Source organism: Electrophorus electricus, chromosome 18 (assembly GCF_013358815.1).
Source record: "Electrophorus electricus isolate fEleEle1 chromosome 18, fEleEle1.pri, whole genome shotgun sequence".
NCBI lineage: Eukaryota > Metazoa > Chordata > Actinopteri > Gymnotiformes > Gymnotidae > Electrophorus > Electrophorus electricus.
The window spans coordinates 6,980,153-6,999,725 of NC_049552.1; the positions used below are offsets into that span (position 1 = coordinate 6,980,153).

Here is a 19,573-nt window from a genome sequence, read left to right on the forward strand (position 1 = left end):
AATACACAATTATAGAAAATTAAGGCAATTACACACATGTAAAGTCATGTTTACAAGTTAATCCAAGACGACTAACAAAATGATTGTTTAAATATACACCAATGTCAATACTTTTGAGGTTCTATGTAACTGAAAGTGTGTTACACTCCAGTAATTACTAGACTGGTCTTCTTTGCCATATTTAAAGAGCCAACTGAAAACAAACCTCTGCTTTCCTTTCTCTTCACTTCATAGGTTTCTTACCTTACCTTTTTACCATGCATTTTTATTCCACTGTGAAGTGTGATTGCGAGAAATGTCCTTTCTAAGTATAATTTACAAATATCTGAAGTAATCAGTAATGTTAAAGAAAACAATCACTAAACGTGAGATGTTTCTAATGAAAGTCATCTACAGAAAGGACATTTTATTATTTTGTTTCCCACCCACCACTTTATAAATCTTATGTCATCATGAAAATACCTTTAGGGTAAATTTCCTGTTTAAAGGAGAAAAGATTGAAAGCCCAGAACCAGGTCAAGTTTAGCCAAAGGGCTAAGACAAGTGTTTCCTCAAGTAATATTTGAGCCAAGTGTTTGCTTGAGTAATATTTGTGATAAACTGTAGAAGATATACTGACTTCAGTTATCACACATTGTATTGGAGTGAGCTTGTCAGAGTCTCACTGGAATGTGGAGTCCTAAATTTATACAAACACTTATCCACATTTCCATGTAACCCTGTTTAAAAACAGAACGTTTTTATATGTATGACCCATGAACACTCCTGAAAAAAAAAAACTTTAGAGATAAGCGTACAAAACTCAATTCCTTTTTTATTATTAAATTCTATCTTTTCTTTTATATATAAAAAGTTCTACAGTGACAGGACAAGAAACCTGACAACCGAACAACCAATTAGTCCTTCTTGATACACAATACAGAGCACAAGAAAAATACAAAACCAATTCAACACCAACAGATACACCATGACACCAGACCTGTGTAAGTGTATTTGTATGTAGTGTGTGTGTGAGGATGGGGATTGACATCATTTGTGTGAACAATAAATAAATGATAATTCAATCTAGAGCTCCTTGTATCCCCTCTTTCAAGTGAGAAAAGCATGCTTTGCATTTATACATTCTCACACACACCCACTCTCTCTCACATACTTGTGTGTGCATACATGCACATACACACTTTCACATGGGTTGGTCATGTTCAAGCACACACACACACACACACACACACACACACACACACACACACACACACACACACACACACACACACACACACACACACACTCATTTTCTCTTTCTCTCTCAGACACACACAAACACACAACAGAGCAAGTAACTACTCTCAAACAAGGGTTGTGCTGAGTTTGTAGGTTGTGTTAAAGTCGTATTGGTGTGTACACACGTTTGCTCAAACACAGGGAATTGTGACTCATGATTGTAATAACTCATATTTCCATAAACAGTCTCAGTATAGACACATGTACCATCTTAAACGCTGGCTGTAGTGTGAGGTATGAGTTTGTGTGTGTTTGTGTGTTCACTATCTATATATGGACTTGCCCTTTTAATGTGTGGAAGAGCACTACAAAACAACATTCTATGAGTTTTTATATTTACATACACAGACAAACAAGACTTGTCAACATAGACTATACACTTGACCCCTGATCTTTGTCCCCCAACCACTGCCACACACCAAACACCAAGCCCAAAGAAGCTTTAGCACCAAAGAGCTGGTTTGACATGTGGAAGTATGTGTGTTTGTGTGTCCATCCATGGATGTTTAAGTCCATCTGTGTGATTTCCATCAATGTAAACTGCTAGGTGTGTGTGTTTGTGTGTGTGTGTTCAGTCACTGTCGCTGGTATCGCTGCTGGGATCTCCCTGAACTTTGTTGCGGTGCTGCATAGCACGGTGGTATGCCACCTGGACTGATTTCCTGATGTTAGACTTCCTGCCTTCCAGCATCTTCTCCTTATCAAGTTCCTGATCCACACCCAAGGGGACCAGCTTAGAGCGGGGCAACCACTGCCTACACACACACACACACACACACACACACACACACACACACACACACAATAAAACATATGATTAAACTCACACATATATACATGCACACACAGAAAAAATATACAGTTAACCACACACCCATGAACATGTACACACACAAACAGAAAAGCATGCATAAATGCACACAAACAGTAAGACATACGGTTAAACATGTACAGTATCTTAACAGCCTTTGCACCTGTATTACAAACCACACTGCTGTTTCTTTTTTAGTTGTTTTCTGCATTTCAGCACTTTCCTCACACTTGTTTCCTTTGCCCTATTTATTGGACTTTGTTCTTCACAACAGGATGCACACCAGCGCTTCTCTCTGTTTCTTACACAACCTGAAAATGTGCCGGCCTCAAACAGAAATTCTCCACTCTGCAGTTCAGGAAAACCATTCTAACAAGTGATGCATAAGTATCAGTGGGCAGGCACATCTAATATCAATTGTGCTCGATAATAATTGATCATTAATGTTTGTTACTAATGTATGCATATTAATTTATATTAGCTGAAAAACCTTTTTCCGTTAAAAAAGTCAAAGACCAACCTGCTCTGCTCGAGACCCAATTTATGCTGATTCTTTATGTTTCAACTGCATAATCCTACCAAGCAGTTTGTTTAGCTGAGAGGAAGGTGGTGCAGCTAGCTGATCGCACCGGAGTGGAAGGATGGGGTGGGACAGGTGCAAAGCAGAACAGCAGGGCTTGGTTTTATTCGCGAGCTGGAAGAGGAAGCACGGCACGCAACAGGCGGGATAACACGGACAGTGTATTAGCTCGGAAAATCATCTGGTGGTAGTTTTGGTTAACGGAGGCGAGTTGTATAAAATGTTTGATTAGAGTGTCTAACGACATCCTTGTAACTCTGCAAAACCTTGCACAATGGGTAGGTGAAGATCCTATTTGTAAATTGTGTGAGGGTTGGGACACTGAAGCATATTTTGTGGGCACGTAAGGGTACCATGTCACTGGGACATTATACTTGGAGGCATAATCAGGTGCTTGGCTCCTTAGTGGGTTTATTTAGTAATATGTGCACATATGTTAACTCTTTGCCCATTAGATTTAATAGGATATAGTGGGTGTAGCTACTAAAAGGAAGAAGCTGAAATACGACTTCGTGGCTGAGGTGACAGCACATGGGCTGCGTATATAACACAAGCAGTGACGAGGGATTTGTAGCCAAGTCTGCACATCCTTACTTGTGGAATTAGGTTTTAGATGCTGTAAGCTAAGGGCAGCTGTGAAGGAATGATCTGAAGCAGCTGAACGAGTCAGTGCCCAGGATAGTGCTTTATAAAGATGGAGTGGCTGAGGTTTTCGGTGTCTCAGGTGCATGGAGGACAGGGCAGGTAAGTGGATTGCCTTCTCTAGTACGGTAGCTGCAAATGGAATCGGTGCCGCTGAGCATGCATTAAAAGGTGCCTCAGGAGGCCAGTATGGATTTAGGAAGTGATTAGCTGCCCAGGGGCAGTGCAGTGGATAGATATAGGGAGGTCATTTCAGTGAGTGTTGTTGGTGTAGTGTATAAAGCTCATGTGGACCTGGTGGCCCTGAACGTGCATCAACAGTGCCAGTGGGGCTGCATACAGCCTTAAATCACCAGAGAGGCCAGTGTGGATTTATGGATGGTTTAAATGTGAGCTTGGAGGAAGAACTGTAGCTTTTGTAAGCGCTGTTAAGTGTTGAGGCTAACAGCAACAAGTGCTTTGAAGAACGTGGCACACATGAGAACTGAACAAGGTCACAAAAACCAAATGTGAACGCAGAATCAGAGGGCAAGTTCCACAGAGCCGTAAGGTCCAGTTGAGAACAAGGCTTCAGAATCAGAGGGTGCTCACAACTGTGGCGTATAGCACAAAAGTGACCCCAGATACAGAGGGCAGGTCCAGTACAGCCACATGGCACACATGAGAAGCCAACAAGGTGACATAGTCCAAAAGTGACCTCAGAATCAGAACGCGCTCACATGTCTGAGAAGTCATTCCTTTAAGAAGGCCAGAAGAAGTTTGGTTGATGGCTTCCACTGGGAAGAACATGCGTAAAGTAAAAGAAACCATTGCTTGGAGGAAGCAATATGGAGATGCCTATGAGCCAAAAAAAAGGAACCCACACAAAAAGCAACTTTCAATTAAGATGGAGGCACTGTGCTCAGTTGTGCCTGTACCCTGCCGGAGGTGAACACATGCCGATGTGTGCTGTGGGAGACGTTACTGCATTGCTGGGAAAACCACAGCAGTGTGGTAGTACGTCAAATGAGAAAACCACGCCATTCACTAAAAAAAGCACACCGTCACAATAATCTACACGCTACGCAAGAAATGATCAAGTACTTCTCACGATGTCTGCTGGTTTCCTGACATTTCTCACACTTCGTGTCACAGTATAAGAAATATTTATGCACCGTGTTGTAGCACTGGTCCGACTATGGTAACCTATCCGTGTATTTCTGGTAGTGTCTGTGGAGGTGCTCAGACACACGGCATGTGTGGTGTGGCAAATGTGTGCGTGCGTCCTTTGGGACTAACCAGGTCCTCTTGTTGTCGAAGAAGAGCACCAGGAAGAGGTGTTCCCGTGCCTCCTGAGTCATCTGCTCACCCAGCTTCAGCACCTCGAGAGGGGGAACGGGGATCGGAACACCCCTGTGGAAAACGCCCTCCCGTGGCATTTTGGGATCGATTATCTAAGGGAAAGGGGGGAGGGGGGAGAAAGAGAGAGAAGGAACATATTAGAGTGTTGAACATCTTAGGTTGCTATAATCCCATTAGTGCAGGCTATAGCCCTCTAGTGGACAGACTAGAGGCTGCAGCTTCTCTTTCAACAATACTGGCAGGCTTTACATTTGAATACCTCTATCTGGAACTGGAGAGAGTGAGATGGTAAACATTAGATATCAACAAATATGGCCAACAGAACAGACAAAGGGTGACTCCACTAGGAATAATGAAACATTAAATAAGGTTTAGTAGCCATCGAGACAAACGCAAGTGATGGAACATAAAAAATGCACAAGGAAAACATCACAAACAAAGACAAGCAGAGGTATGTTTACTTGAGGTCGATTGCGCGTGCATCAAGGCTGTGTGCGAGTGGGTCAATATGTGGGCAAGACTTACCAAGGCAGGGTAAGAGGGATATCCTCTACATTTGGCCCATACCAGGTCTAGCGCATCCAGGGTAGTGTAGTCTGTGGAGCTCATCCAGCAGCCTGACCTACCCCTGCCCCGAACCACTAGGACACATGGACACAAACGTATTAAATCCCCTACCCATTCTCTCAGCGTGCGTGTAGGCGCGTACAGGGCTACTCACAGTGAGAAACGCCTCTGTTCCCGCCCACTGAGTAGGAGTCGTTCTCTGTCCCGGATGTCTCCTCACTGCTGTCCTCCTGAAATGCCGAGCGGGAGAAGGAGGGCTTCCCACGGCCCTGCTTGGAGGGAGTGGTGCTGATGGGAGACAGATGGTCAAACGGGGGATTATTGTTCAAAATCGGCCATACCCAACTGCACAACTTCTTCCCTCCTGACTCATGGTTTTGCTGACTCATAGACCTAAGTGTGAATGTGCTTTGGAAAACATTTGCACATCAACTTCACCAGGAATTGCATTTTTACAGTGTGGCCCTTTCTGACTCAGAACAGTACTAGCACCATAAAGAGCAGCTCGTACGGAATCAATCTTACACCTGGCAGCTGACAGACTGCGCCTTTGTTGCCTGGCTCGAACACAGAGTGCAGATGCCATGGCTGTAGCTACCGCAGACAGCTGCTGTGCGCCTTGTCCAGCCCACCTCAAACGATCACGCTTTCTGAGTGGCTATTGGCATTTCCGAGTTAAGGCACTTGTCGGCGTTAGCCTTGACAGCATTTAAAAAAGCTACAGTTCCTTCTTCAAAGCTCGCATTTAAACCAACCATAAACCCACACTGGCCTCCCTGGTGACTAAAGGTGTATCCAGATCCACGGACACCTTTAATACATGCTTAGTGCCGCCAGTTCCATACGGGCTTTTCACACTACACCAACAGCATGCATTACTGCCCCTTTGTGGCCAATCACTTCCTAAACTGTAAAATCCATACTGACCTCCCCAGTGACTAAGGCCATACCTAATCCCACTTGCACCTTTAATGAATGCTCAGTTCCATTGGATTTGCCGCTGGTTCCATTTGGATCAGCCATTCTAGACGAGACAATGACATGACAACAATCCACGTGCCCTTTCCTTCATGTACCTGAGACTCCAAACACCTCAGCCACTCCATCTTTATGAAACATTTCCCCAACTAGTCTGGGCTCCCCTCATCCACAGCCACTGACTAGCTCTTTCAGCTACTTCAGATAATTCCTTCACAGCTGGCTTAGACTCTCAAACCAAATTCTGAAGTTAAAATACCAATTGTAGTGATGCTAATGCCAAGAGAACAATACCAATAATACCATATTAATACCATGTTCAATTTCACATTAGTTTCAGATAAACTGTTAAATGATTAAGGTCCTTGGTAAATGTACCCTATGGTATATGACACCCAGAACAAAAGGATTTGATCCAGAACATTTTCCATTGATGTTCAGATCCGAGGATTAACACAGTTTTGGGCCTTTGCGGTCTTCTTGTTCAGACTCTCCGAGTGGAGGGGAGCTGTCTGGCTGTCTACTGCACTCCTGCTGTAGTTTATAGCTGGATCACGCTGGATCACGTCCCTGAGATGCCCCATCACCTACTTAACACTGGTACAACTGCATAAGGAGCTACGAACTGCAGTGTTTAAAGTACACTTGACAGGCAAAGAGAACTGTCAGTCTGCATCAGGGAACGCTGGTACATTTTTGCCATTCACAAAACCAGGACTCAGATGTGGAATAATTACAGTAATTTTAGAAAGTCACAGAAGAGACAGAAAGAAATGACAGACTTCAGGATAAAACTGCAACAACCAGTGCTTTTAAAAAGGACACACCATGCTTTAGTTTTCTTCCTACTGTGCTTTGCTGAGCTATTTTGGAGACCCCATCTCTCGCAGGAAATATATATATTCCCCTAATGGCTATATGTTCAAACAAACATGGTTTAAAGTTTTGTAAGGTTTCCTCTGAATTAGCAGCTACTAAAACTGCCAAGTGAAGACTTGTTTTTAAAAAACTGCTCATGTCCTACATGCAGATCTGTTATTGAGAGAATCTAAAAGTCACGGAGTTTATGGTACGGAGTGGTCTATGGGCTTTTTTTGTAGTGACTAACATGGATCAGCTGGAACACTGAACTGTGCTGGCAGTATCCAACTTATTCACAGTATCTTGACTGCCATGCCTGCTGTCCTGGGAGTTTTCGTAATGTCTTATATGCTTCTAATATTTCCTGCACAACAAATTTCCCTTGGGGACAATAAACAACAGCATTCACTGCACATTATATTTCCTGTGTGTACAGTACAGGTGTTCAGCCTGGTTAAGTCTTGCCTTCTTTACAGTTCGTAAAACATGCAGCTGCTAGGTTGCTTTATAATGATTTCTGTACATTGAAATATTTTAGATGTTTAAAATGTAGGCCAATATGTCTGTTTGAATTTGTCTTATACATTAACACCTTATTTATTTAAAATGCGTGCGTGTGCATGTGTACCTGGTCCTGTCGGAGGCTGCGCTGCTGCTGCTGCTGCTCGTAGACTCGGAGTCCGAGCTGGAGCGTGGTAGACTGCGCTCGTTCCTGTACACACGGAAGCTCTCCGTCACCGGCTGACTGCCACCATCGAAGCCGTTGCTAGGCAGACCTGCGGCACGGGCAGCACCAAGAAGGAGTCTTCAGTGGAAGCCGTGTTTAGTTATTGCCCACTGGCCTATCGGTGAAAGGGACTGTTTCTCTACACCCATCCATCCAAACAGCAACTTTAACAGAAGCAGCGAGGACTCGCTTACGCTGGCCCCGCCAAGGGCCCAGTCCCCACACTTACAAGGGCCCAGTCCCCACACTTACAAGGGCCCAGTCCCCACACTTACAAGGGCCCAGTCCCCACACTTACAAGGGCTCAGTCCCCACACTTACAAGGGCCCAGTCCCCACACTTACATGGGCCCAGTCCCCACACTGACAAGGGCCCAGTCCCCACACTTACAAGGGCCCAGTCCCCACACTCACAAGGGCCCAGTCCCCACACTCACAAGGGCCCAGTCCCCACACTCACAAGGGCCCAGTCCCCACACTTACATGGGCTCAGTCCCCACACTGAGAAGGGCCCAGTCCCCACACTCACAAGGGCCCAGTCCCCACACTCACAAGGGCCCAGTCCCCACACTCACAAGGGCCCAGTCCCCACACTCACAAGGGCTCAGTTCCCACACTTACAAGGGCTCAGTCCCCACACTCACAAGGGCCCAGTCCCCACACTCACAAGGGCCCAGTCCCCACACTCACAAGGGCTCAGTTCCCACACTCACAAGGGCTCAGTTCCCACACTCACAAGGGCCCAGTCCCCACACTCACAAGGGCCCAGTCCCCACACTCACAAGGGCCCAGTCCCCACACTCACAAGGGCCCAGTCCCCACACTCACAAGGGCCCAGTCCCCACACTCACAAGGGCCCAGTCCCCACACTCACAAGGGCTGTCTGATCTGAAGGGCTTGCTTCCCCACTCTCATTCTCTTTCTGCCCCTCTCTCTTCCTTTCAGTCTACAGCATTTAACGAACATCTGACGCTGTGGTGACATTTGGCATCAGGATAAAGGCTTTTTAACCCTTTTTCTTTTTTTTAAATGCAGATTTTACCAAAACCAAAAGAAACAAAATACTACTGGTCACTTAGGTCAAGAGTTAGGTTTACCCATTCACACAGCTGGGAAAACCGAACTCTTCGAAACCCTTAAAAACAGAATTACGTGTGTACCCAGTGGCAGGTGCTCGTTGTCACTGTCGCTGTCCGAGCTAGAGGTGGAGTGCGGGCTGCGCGGTCGCTTGCGCTGTCGCATGGGGCCCAGCAGGGGGAGCTGTGGCGGGCCCACAGAGCTGGAGCTCATGGCTCCCATGCTGTGCAGCGCCTCGCGGTTCTTCGGGGGACGACCCGGGCGCTTTGGAGGGCCGGTAGCCTTCGGGTTCTTTTTGGAGAAGAGGACGGAGGTTCGGCGGCCCACTTCTGAGGCCAGTGTAGAGGCAACCGCGCTGATGTCTGGAGAGTCAGTCGGTAACGAGAACTGTTAATCAGTAACAAGGGTCTAGAACCTTTGGGTGCTGTTGTCTGAAACTAGATGGCATACACGACGAGTGTTTTGAGACCTCAATAACCCATTTACATGTATGAGTGTGTGTGTGGTGGTTGTGAGTTCGGGCATGTGTTTGGTAATACCTTTCCCACTGATCTCCTGACTGCTGCTTTCCCCACCCTCGTCGTGCCGGGCGGTCCCAGAGGTGTGATGCCCTAGGGCGGGGCCTCTCTCGCCAGATGCTCCTGATTCGCGGTTGCCGGCGGTGGGCCCACCCTCGCGCTGGTGGGCCAGTTTGCGCTTGATGACAGTCATCTCTTTGCGCAGGGCCTTGGCGCGGCGGGAGCGGCCGATGCTGTGCTTGCCTGAGCTGACCTCATCGAAGCGCGCCTGCAGGAGACGCAGCTGCTCCTCCAGGGGCAGCCGCCGCCTGTTCTCTGGCAGGAGGAGGTCTGAGAGAGAGAGAGAGAGAGAGAGAGAGAGATGACAAGTGGGGAAAGGTCATAAATTATAAAGGAGTTACTAAGCTAATATTTACATTCACATTACTAATGAATGCATTTCTATATTATTTTTAGATTTTGTCTTATTTTCCTGTATGTTATTTTCATTGTTGTATCACATCTCTGATGAAATGTCTTTAGACTCCTTAATTCTGTTGTACTGCCTAGTCTTGACACAGAGTATTGTTTCTAGGACAACTGTGTGGGAAAGGTGTTAACTCCCCCAAAAAACAAACGCGTGAATGTCTGTAAGAAAGGAGGAAAATAAGTCCAACAGCAAGGAAAGGAAACGGTACAGAAAGACAAAAACACAAAGGAACAGTCGCAGATAAGAGACATCCAACTCACCCTCCTCATTGGTGGAAGGTGATCGTTCTCTCTCTCTGTCTCGGTCTCGGTCTCGCTCCCTCTCCCGCTCTCTCTCTCGCTCCCTCTCCCGCTCTCTCTCTCGCTCCCTCTCCCGGTCCCGCTCACGGTCCCGCTCACGGTCCCGCTCTCTCTCCCCCTCGCACGGCGACTCCGGGCTGGGTTCTCGGGGCAGGTGCATGCCTGTGTCGTAGTCGTAGCCAATGCGCTCAGCTTGCCGGCGGGCCTGTCTCAGGACTCCGCCCCCCGCCTCCCGAAGGCGCAGCGCTGCCCGGTAGAACACTGTGTCCTTGGCATTGTACTTCAGGCAGTTGTTTACGATGAGGAGGAAGTCGGCCTCGAACGTTTCAAAGTTGGCGTAGCGATGTGACTCCAGGCTCGTCCACATGGTCTGGAAGTCCATCGGCCTCTCGATGTGGTCCAGGTAGTCTGGGACCTACCACATGCCCACACATGCCCACACACACCCACACACACCCACACGCTGCACTGTTGCACAGTATATTGAAAGAAAACAGGGCTCTGTGTGTCTGTGTATGTGTGGGTGTTCATTAAACAGCTGACCTCTTTTTAAATCGGCCATCTTCACTTGTCTGCGTGTGCCTGCGTGTGCTTGTTTACCTCGTTGAGCGGAACTGGCTCAGTGAAGAAGTTGTTGGTGTCTCGCTCTTGCAGCTGTTCCAGGGTGCTTCTCAGCAACACCAGGAACGGAGTCAACTGCATCTCCAAGGCCAACTGCTGCACCTTAATCTACACCCACACAGTGCAGGTACACCATCAGTAAGGCAACGGAGCAACTGCTCAAGCACCTGCGGGAGAAGGGGTCAAAGGGCTCCCGCCGCACGCACTGCCGTCTGCGGGCCCGTAAGGTTTCCTTCTTAACGACTGGAAAAGGCCTCAGCACTATACTGCCTGGAGGTTTCCTGTCACCAAGGACATTTCTACTGAGCGGAGTGTAAGGAAGGATTTTTTCCCCCCTCCCCCTTCACACAGACTGGTCCCCAGTGCTTCTGTCCGGACGTAGGCTACGGAGCAACCCGGTCGAGTTCTTTCGACTTATAAACAGTTGCTTCTCGCAGGCTGCCAGGCGTCTGAACACATCTGCTAAATGCACTTACACATTTAATCCCTCAGCCCTGTTCTCCCATTATACTGTACACTTGAGATTACATGCCACTCACTTTAATCTGTATTTATTGCAGGCCAGGCAATGTTATTGTGCACTGGATGGCCCATTTAAAATAGTAATCCGCCCACCTAATTACCGACTGCCTACTGTCTCTGCTAAATGGTACAGTGTACATTTTATTGTGTAGTGATGTATTCCAGTTTATTGTGTGTATTTATTGTCCATTCACACTGCTGTCTGCTCCTGCCTCATGTTAAATGAGACACTGTGTCCTGAAAAAACCTCGAGTGAGGAACGAAATACACGTGTGTTGAGAAGGAATACTAATAACGATGACGTTGATTTCAGACTAGATCCTGGCATCAGTGTGTGTGTGTGTGTGTGTGTGTGTGTGTGTGTGTGTGAGATCACCTCACCGCTTCCCTCTTGAACTTCTCTCTCTTGCGGATGAGCTCCACCAACAGTCGGGCTCTCTCCAGGTCGTGCCGCAGACGCTGCCAGGCTTTCAGCTGCTCCTTTAACGCGGCGTGCTTCTCCTCACCATCCCTCTGCGCCCCACGCACGCACACAGACACACAGATCGTTCACGTTGCCAGAGCGTACTCCCACCACAGTTACCGGCAGCAAACATGATAATTAGTGAGCTCACATCAGAGATCTGCTTATGAAGGCTTGTTTTTCCTGTCTACTATCTTTGCTAAGTTTGCTTTTTGCATTGGTGGAGGATAAGATGTTGAACGACGACGCTTTTTTTTTTTTTTTGCTGAAGATCGGGGGGGGGGGGGGGGGGGGGGGGGGGGGGGGGGGGGGGGGGGGGGGGGGGTTTCGGTGCGTACGCATGTCCGCGTGTCTGTGCATGCACGTCGGTGTGTCCTCGTCCTTTTTGCACCCCTTCGTATGTGTGCGTGTGTGTGAACGCGCACTGACCGTGGCTACAGGAGGACCGGGCTCAGGGTGGCGCTGAGACTGCAGGTGTGTCTGCAGGCGGCGGAGGAGCGGGACACCGTTGCGACTCTGTCTCTTCAGCGTCCAGTAGGCGTGGAGCCTCTGCATAAACTGACTCTTCCTGGGCACCGTCAGGTTGGCCGTGATTTTACTCAGCCTTGAGGCACACAGCCGGAGAGAGGGAGGGGGATGAAAAGAGAGAGAGAGAGAGAGAGAGAGAGAGAGAGAGAGAGGGCGAGGGATGGAGAGAGACAGACAGACAGAGAGAGAGAGAGAGATGGCGAGGGATGGAGAGAGACAGATGGAGAGAGGGAGAGAGACAGAGAGAGACGGTTTACAATAGCCAGTTCAGTTAATCACGGCACAGAGGAGGGTTTTGGGTCACATGCTGTAACTTGGCCTGACGCTTGACTTGAAATCTGGCCATGAGAAATGCTACGTTTCTCCCTCAACTCAAAGTTGTCGGACCCGTTTCTGCAAGAAATAATAACCAGAAACCACATTTTGATTTATGTCTACTGTTTTTGAATAAAAAGGCCTTTTGCACTGGATTAAAGGTGCGCACACACACACGCGCACACACACACACACACACACACACACACACACACGCACTGCAATAGGTATTGTAGTTTAGATGTCTGAGAACCATCAGAAATGAATGGCAAGCGCTCACCTAAAAAATAAATAAATAAATAAATAGATCGGAATTTGGGTCGTTCTGGCTGGCCTCTCCGACTGTGTGTACCTGTACGACATAAAAACAAAGTGTACCTGTGTGGTGGGATGCAGGGCACAGACACCACCGGCGCGGCCGCTCTCCTCTCCGCCAGGATCTTCCTCGCTCTCTTCATCTTCCTCCGCGACTTGGCCTTGGCCCGCTTTGCCCTCTCCGAGCTCCAGCCCTTCCCCTCCTCCTCGCCGACCCCGCCCACGTCCTCCTCGTCCTCTGGCTCGCCCTCGCTGTGGGAGGTGCTGGCCCCGCCCACCCCCCCCAGCGGGCGGGCCGAGCCCGGCGGCGTGTGGATGTCGCAGTAGGCGGTCTTGCGCACGCTGAACGACGTGCCGTTGGCGCCGGTCTCGCGCACGGGCTCCATCTTCATGTAGAGGCCGGCCTGCTGGGCACACGTGACGTGGAACGCCGTGTAGCAGTTGGCCTTGTGGCACTGGATGCACGCGCCAGAGCCGCGCTGCTTGCAGATGTAGCACGTGAGCTTCCAGCGGGCGGGAGGGATGTGCTCGATGCTGTCGATGGGCTCCAGGAAGACCGTGTTGGCAAAGCACACCTGGCGAGGGGAAGGAGGGCCGAGCCGTCGATGAGGTCAGAGGAGAGAGGGGAAATGACAAGCAGTGCGGGATGCGACTCGCGCTCAGGAAAAATGCCCGTCCCTTCACTAAGGCACAGCTCAGCGCGCCGGCACGCCAAACCCGTCTGACTCGGAGCCCCTTCCTCACTTGGGCAAGCCCCGTATTCAAAATGAAACCCTGCTGTAATGACTACCATAATAAGCTTTTAGAGTGGATTCACAAAGCATGGAAGAGAGCAAGGACCATTACCGTCGCAGAATCAAAGCTCTGGAGGCCTCGCATGCGAATGGCAAAAACATACGGCTGTGTCAGGGTCAGCTCTGAGTGTGTAGCTCACCTTCACAACACCGTCTGATACCCGAGAGTGCTCGCTACTCAAAAGTCGTGGACTTTACAAAGGACAAAGCAATACGACTAAGCAAATCCATTATACTGCTACTTCCATCAATTTTTTAATATCAGATCTTGTTGAGGAAACCCAACTCCACTGTCTGGCCTGCGACCGGCTGCGATGGCCACTGTTTGAAAAGGCTAACCGCTTCAGGGTACTCTGGCCAAAGTCTTTCAACCAGAACCTGAAATCTGAGCAATCGAGGCAGGTATTCTCACAGCGCTTAAGTTGTCCTAAATGCCAGAGGGCCCAAATCCACCCATCACTTTAACGGCAAAATTCTAAATTTAACCCATAGTCATATTCCAAATTTGTAGTTGAAATTTAATCTGAGCCGCCACCCTCTTCACACCTTTCTTCATACCCACTGACAAAAACAAGCCTCGGTATTAAAAAGCATATGGCCAAACATCCGCCAATTCAAGACACAACTGGGGTTTGGTGGGGGTAACACTATACACACACACACACACACACACACACTCTCACCTCGGGTATCCACAGCGCGCACACAACGTGCGCCCACCGCGCGTCGTCGGTCTGTTTGAAGGCCCCGCCCTTGTTGGGGCAGAGCGCGCAGTCGACAGCACGCGAGGGCGACTGCAAGCACCGGCGGCAAAGCCACTGGCCCTCGGGGATGTAGGGCACGCCATAGCACTCTTGGTGCACGGCCAGGTTGCACATGTCGCAGAACAGGATGACGTTGCTGTTCTGGCACTCGCCGTCGTTGCAGATGCAGCACACGGCGTCCTCGTCGATCAGCGAGTTGGGGTCGCCCTAGTGGGGAGAGGAGGACGTTTTTACTAGCACACGTGCAAGAGTCAGCAGCGAGTCTGTTGGAAGACGGGAAGCGACGGCAAAGCCATTCACACGTGACAAGTATGTGACAAATAAACCAAACTTGATGTGTCGCCACCAGAGGAAGTGGCCAGAGGTGTTTATGTAGCTCAAAGAGAAACGTGAAACTTACTGAACCAGTCCACCGGTAACTATACAATGGCCAAAAGCAAATGGCTGAAAGCTTGCAGCTCTACTCAAGCCATGCTGCCCCTTTAAGATTTTAAGGCATTAAGGTGTGCGTTATGGGGGTTATCTCGCAACCGTAAGATGGCACGTCTGGAAACAGCCGTCAAACCTTGTTGTGACTCTCGAAGTAGGACTCCTTCTCCAGGCGGTCCATCAAGTATTCAAAGACCTCCTGGGGGATCGGCGTTACACCGTCGCTACGCCGCTTGTCATTCATGATGTCCAGCCAGATATAATCTTCCTCATCGATGTCATACTCGACCTCCTCATCCAGCTCCTCCACAGACTTATCTATGTACCTGTGGGAGCAGCACAAAGCAGACAGCAAGGGCATAGAAGGAAACAAAGGGTTAAAAGCTGTTGGTTGTTGAGGTTCAACAAGTGTTACATATAAGACTAAAACAAGTGTCACACACCCACCCACCCACACACACACACACACACACACACACACACCCACACACACTCCTGCAACCACCCTAAATGCGCTACATGTAAATTTACTAGTACGAGTATGAAAGGACCAACTGTTATCACTCATTCCTCATCATGTATTAATGCATAAGTAGTTTATTCTCTTTCAATACATGTTATCGGCTGCACTGGAGAAACCAAGAGAAGGATTGCTGATGGGTTCGGACTCGTCATTTTCAGGGGTAAGGCATGTTGATGCCAATGACCATTGCATCCGTTTGCACTGGTAGTTGCCATGACAGCAATAAAGACAATAAAACAAATGATCTACACTCTGAACTTTAGAACCCCTTGGAATGATGTAAACATCTACTGTTTAGAATATAAACTGGTTTCGCATCCTAGAAATTCAAAAGTACTGTGCTTGCACAGTTACTGAAGGACCTCTTTCAGAAATGTCCTTTTTCTTTGGAAACCTTATACACTGCAAAAAAAATTTTCTACCTCTACATCACCCTTCCCACAGGGCTGAAGAAAACTGATGATATGGCTTACATCTGAAGGGAGCAGGAACACAACAAGACTGGCCCCGTGACTGTGTTGACACCTTTGACAGACAGACAGTACCTTAAAGGAGAAAGCATTGGCACGTGCGTCTACCTGTAATAAGACAACGGCCGTGGAGGTGCGTCCGGCCTCTCCTGATCCAGCTCTCGGAACACCGCCTCAGGAAGCTTCACAGCTGGACCAGGCAGGTTACCATGGTGATGCGAGCCCTCCTTCTTTTTCTCTTTACTCTTGTGCTTGCCTGTCTTGGGCGTGGTCCCAGCACATTTCCCCCCGTTGGCTGCCGCAGGAGTGTCGGGCCTGTCTTTCCCATTGCCCCCACCCTCGCCGCCGCCCCCATCACCCCCATTGCATGCAGCGGAGCCCCCTGGTCCGGACGCGGAGGTGTCCTCAGCCTCGCTATCCTCCTCAGAAACGACGTCAAGGTCCTCAAAAATGCTGATCCGGTGCACTTTGCCATGGATCTCCAGCTCAACCATGCGCTGGGCCTGGGCATAGGTCATCGTCTCCCTGCCAGGAGAATGGGAGCGTTCGGAGCGCTCGGCCGGGCTACCGGGCATTCCACCTTGCCCTGGCATCCCAGCACCAGTGCCAGAGTCCGTGCCATCGGCCGAGCCAGTCAGGCTGACCCGCGGCGGCCGGCCCTTGCGCCTCTTCTGAGGTGTGCCTTGGGTCGGAGGAGGATTGTCGTGGTCGTAGTGGTAGAGGTGGTACTCGATGCCACTAAAACTCTTGTAGACTTTGCGACAGGTCTCCACGGGACACTCATAGGGTGGCTTAGTGGCCCGGAGGTTGTGGCAGAATGTCTTCACGTCAAAGTCCAGACCCATGCTGTCAGCAAACCCAGCAGGGAAAAGGTCCAGCTTACATCTGAAAAAGAAAAGGTGGGACATTTTGTAAGATGTTAGTATCCTTGCCAAGCAAGTATACAAAAAATATCTATAAGGAGGACTGACTCTTCTACTCATAAATATGTAATAGTTAGACACCTACAAGGTATACACAAGTTCGTTAGCTAATAATAACTAGCTAGCAGTCAGTTGCCTAAAATGAATTCATCCATACTGAATAAATCAGCAAATTTAGCAGATTCTGTATAACAAGTTGTTTCAACTGAAATTACATTTCCTATAAATAAGCTCTACTGAATCATCTTTAAACAAGGCAGACCAACAAGGCAGACTAAAGCACAGTAGAATAAAACTTCAAACATTCTGCTATTTAACGGAAAGATTCTAGCTATGCTACTTCTAAGCATAGTCAACTACGTTAACAGTTGAAAAATGTCGCTTACAAGCTTCACCGACAGACTTCACAGGCAGTTACGCTACACTTATATCTAACAAATCCTTCTGTCATTATTCGTTCCGTTAAATGATGTGACGTTATACAGGTGTTATACAGGCGTGCCACCAGCTGGATGTAAACAACTACGTTTTCAAAAACAAGTGGTCTGAGAAAGGTAATTTATTTCCACGAACATATTTCAGTAGCTACCACGGAGTACCGTAAAACCTTCAGCACTTAACCGCGGTATCTTAAGTTAGGTTGAGTAATCTGTAGTTAGCACGGCTGCAAGCCGAAGAGCATCTTGCAACAATGTTTCCCTCCAATGTTTCCCTTCCCGTTTTAACAGAACATTCTTACAATAGTCATTCAGTAGAGTAAACGGACATAAAACCGAAGCCAAAATGCCTATTCAGGTTCGTGGGTTTTTGTTTTTTGTCAGAAAATTCTCCGATATTGCATTGGAAACAGAATGGAACTGGAAAGATGTCTGGTATTTTAGCTCGCACTGTTACGGCTTACTGTACTGACTGTCTAGCGATTAGCTAACTGGAGCCAGTGTAGCCCAACAGTCGCGGACACGAAATAAAAATAAAACGATTCCTCTGCCTCGCAAACGAGGGGGTTTCGTTAAATTCGCAAAGCATCTTGTCCACACGAAGGGACTCCTGTTTAACCCAGTATCCCCACCACCAATGTAGACATGAACTGGTAAACACTCACTACTCCGGGCGCTTCTTAACGAGCAGCACAATATCCGAGCGTTAGTTCCAACGAAGAACAATTGGATTTACATCCAACTTACTTCTGAGAATATCGGTGAATCTGATTAAAGACTGCCGATATTATAGTGATTCAAAAAATACATTAGGTGGTTTAATTGTAAAGAGAATAATACAGGAACTGGACGAACAAAAGGGGGCTACAATTGAATGCCATGGGCGCGTGTTTGCACATTCGCCATTTCCATATGATGGTTTCTGTCGTTTCTGGTGAATTAGCGACCAAACCCTAATCGTATAAAAATATTTGATCACTAAAGGAGAATGCGTAAAGATTTTTGATTTTAAGAAAATCAAAACGTGGTACGCACATGTGCTGGATTAAAAATCGTTTACTTCCTTCTTGAACCTGTTTTGAACTCCACCAATTTGCGAATCAGACAACGACTTTCACATTTCACATTGTAGATGTTCACATGCTTTCACAAATATTACTCAGGGTCCATTTCTGTAGAAGGATGTTAGCTGTAATCCGCATTAATCGCAATACTGTGCGAAATCAGAACGTTTAACCTTTTCGGTATATTTCCGTGGTTTTATCAAGCTCTCATACGAATCTGCTAACGTGGATCTGTCATTTGTTCTACTAATCCTTTGCGCCATAAATTTGAATACGTACCTACCGTGCATACATACGGAGTGGTCCAGTAAGGCCGACAAGGGGTGCTGTTTGCAGACTTTGCGGAAAAGATTGCAGGGCTCGTGTAGTTTAACTTACGGCACACGTAAAATCTTGAAAATACTAAATACAATATTTACTACTACTACTACTACTACTACTAATAATAATAATCTACATTTATATGTCTGTTTTAACGTATGATGAACACAGACATTCCATTATGCTATTAAGTGGTTGATTATTTTCTAACTCAACCTGCAATGACATAATGCATTTAGATGTCATTCTTCTAGTATGCCAGTTTTAAGAGACAGACAAGTAAATATGTCTGATTTTTACCCCCCCCCCCCTCCCTTTTTAAGCTTTACCGATGTGAAAGTACACTGAAAAGAAGCAAGCGATGGGGCCATCCAACACATTTTATTGTTGCCATGCGTTTTATTTTGTTGTAGTGCGATTCTGATAAATGCTTTCCTCCATCAGCTTGCTAAACCATATGCAAACATACATACCCTATATCTGGCTAAATGAATTAAGAATTTCTAGGTAATTGGCTGAAAGCAGAACACCTAGAGAAACTGGCTGAACAGGTTTGGTGAAACATTACTAATGCTCAGCCTGACTGCATGTTCCCTGGCCAGGAGCACAACTGAACAGTCACTACAGTAACACTGCTACAACAAAACAACATAAACAAGGATGCTGTTATCAAGCACAAAATAAGGTTTATTTCTTTTTTTTTAAACATATACAGAGGCTTTGTGACAGGAGTGCAGCTTGATTGGGCTGAGCTGAATAAAGGAATGCAGAGAGTGGGGTGTTCTAGGCAAAAGCCATCATTAACAAATCTTCCATGAAAATAAAGGTCAAAAAGTCTGCTAACGCACAATGGCAACTTGACATATGGCTGCAAAAATACAAGTAAACAGAGGAAAGTAATGTCTTACTGCTGGAAGTGTTTCACCTAAAGCAC

The 19,573-nt window shown here is 47.5% G+C and overlaps 1 protein-coding gene across 4 annotated transcripts; it reads right to left on the bottom strand.

The window, feature by feature from the left end:
- Nucleotides 1-1,439: 1,439 nt before the first annotated feature.
- On the bottom strand, nt 1,440-18,516 carry brpf1 (bromodomain and PHD finger containing, 1). Of its 4 annotated transcripts, none has more exons than XM_035536132.1 (16): nt 18,290-18,516; nt 16,003-16,779; nt 15,038-15,227; nt 14,392-14,679; nt 12,978-13,489; nt 12,186-12,360; nt 11,675-11,806; nt 10,751-10,879; nt 10,112-10,565; nt 9,404-9,712; nt 8,948-9,226; nt 7,690-7,837; nt 5,377-5,510; nt 5,181-5,296; nt 4,593-4,747; nt 1,440-2,036 (listed from the first exon to the last, which is right to left on the bottom strand). In XM_035536132.1, the coding sequence occupies exons 2-16, from the start codon at nt 16,737-16,739 to the stop codon at nt 1,853-1,855; spliced, it is 3,942 nt and encodes a 1,313-aa protein (XP_035392025.1). In that variant the 5' UTR covers nt 16,740-16,779; nt 18,290-18,516; the 3' UTR covers nt 1,440-1,852. The 4 variants fall into 4 exon arrangements, with proteins under 4 accessions (XP_035392025.1, XP_035392024.1, XP_035392023.1 ...); XM_035536131.1 differs by lacking the exon at nt 18,290-18,516 and adding an exon at nt 18,002-18,272; XM_035536130.1 differs by lacking the exon at nt 18,290-18,516 and adding an exon at nt 17,920-18,272.
- Nucleotides 18,517-19,573: the final 1,057 nt, after the last annotated feature.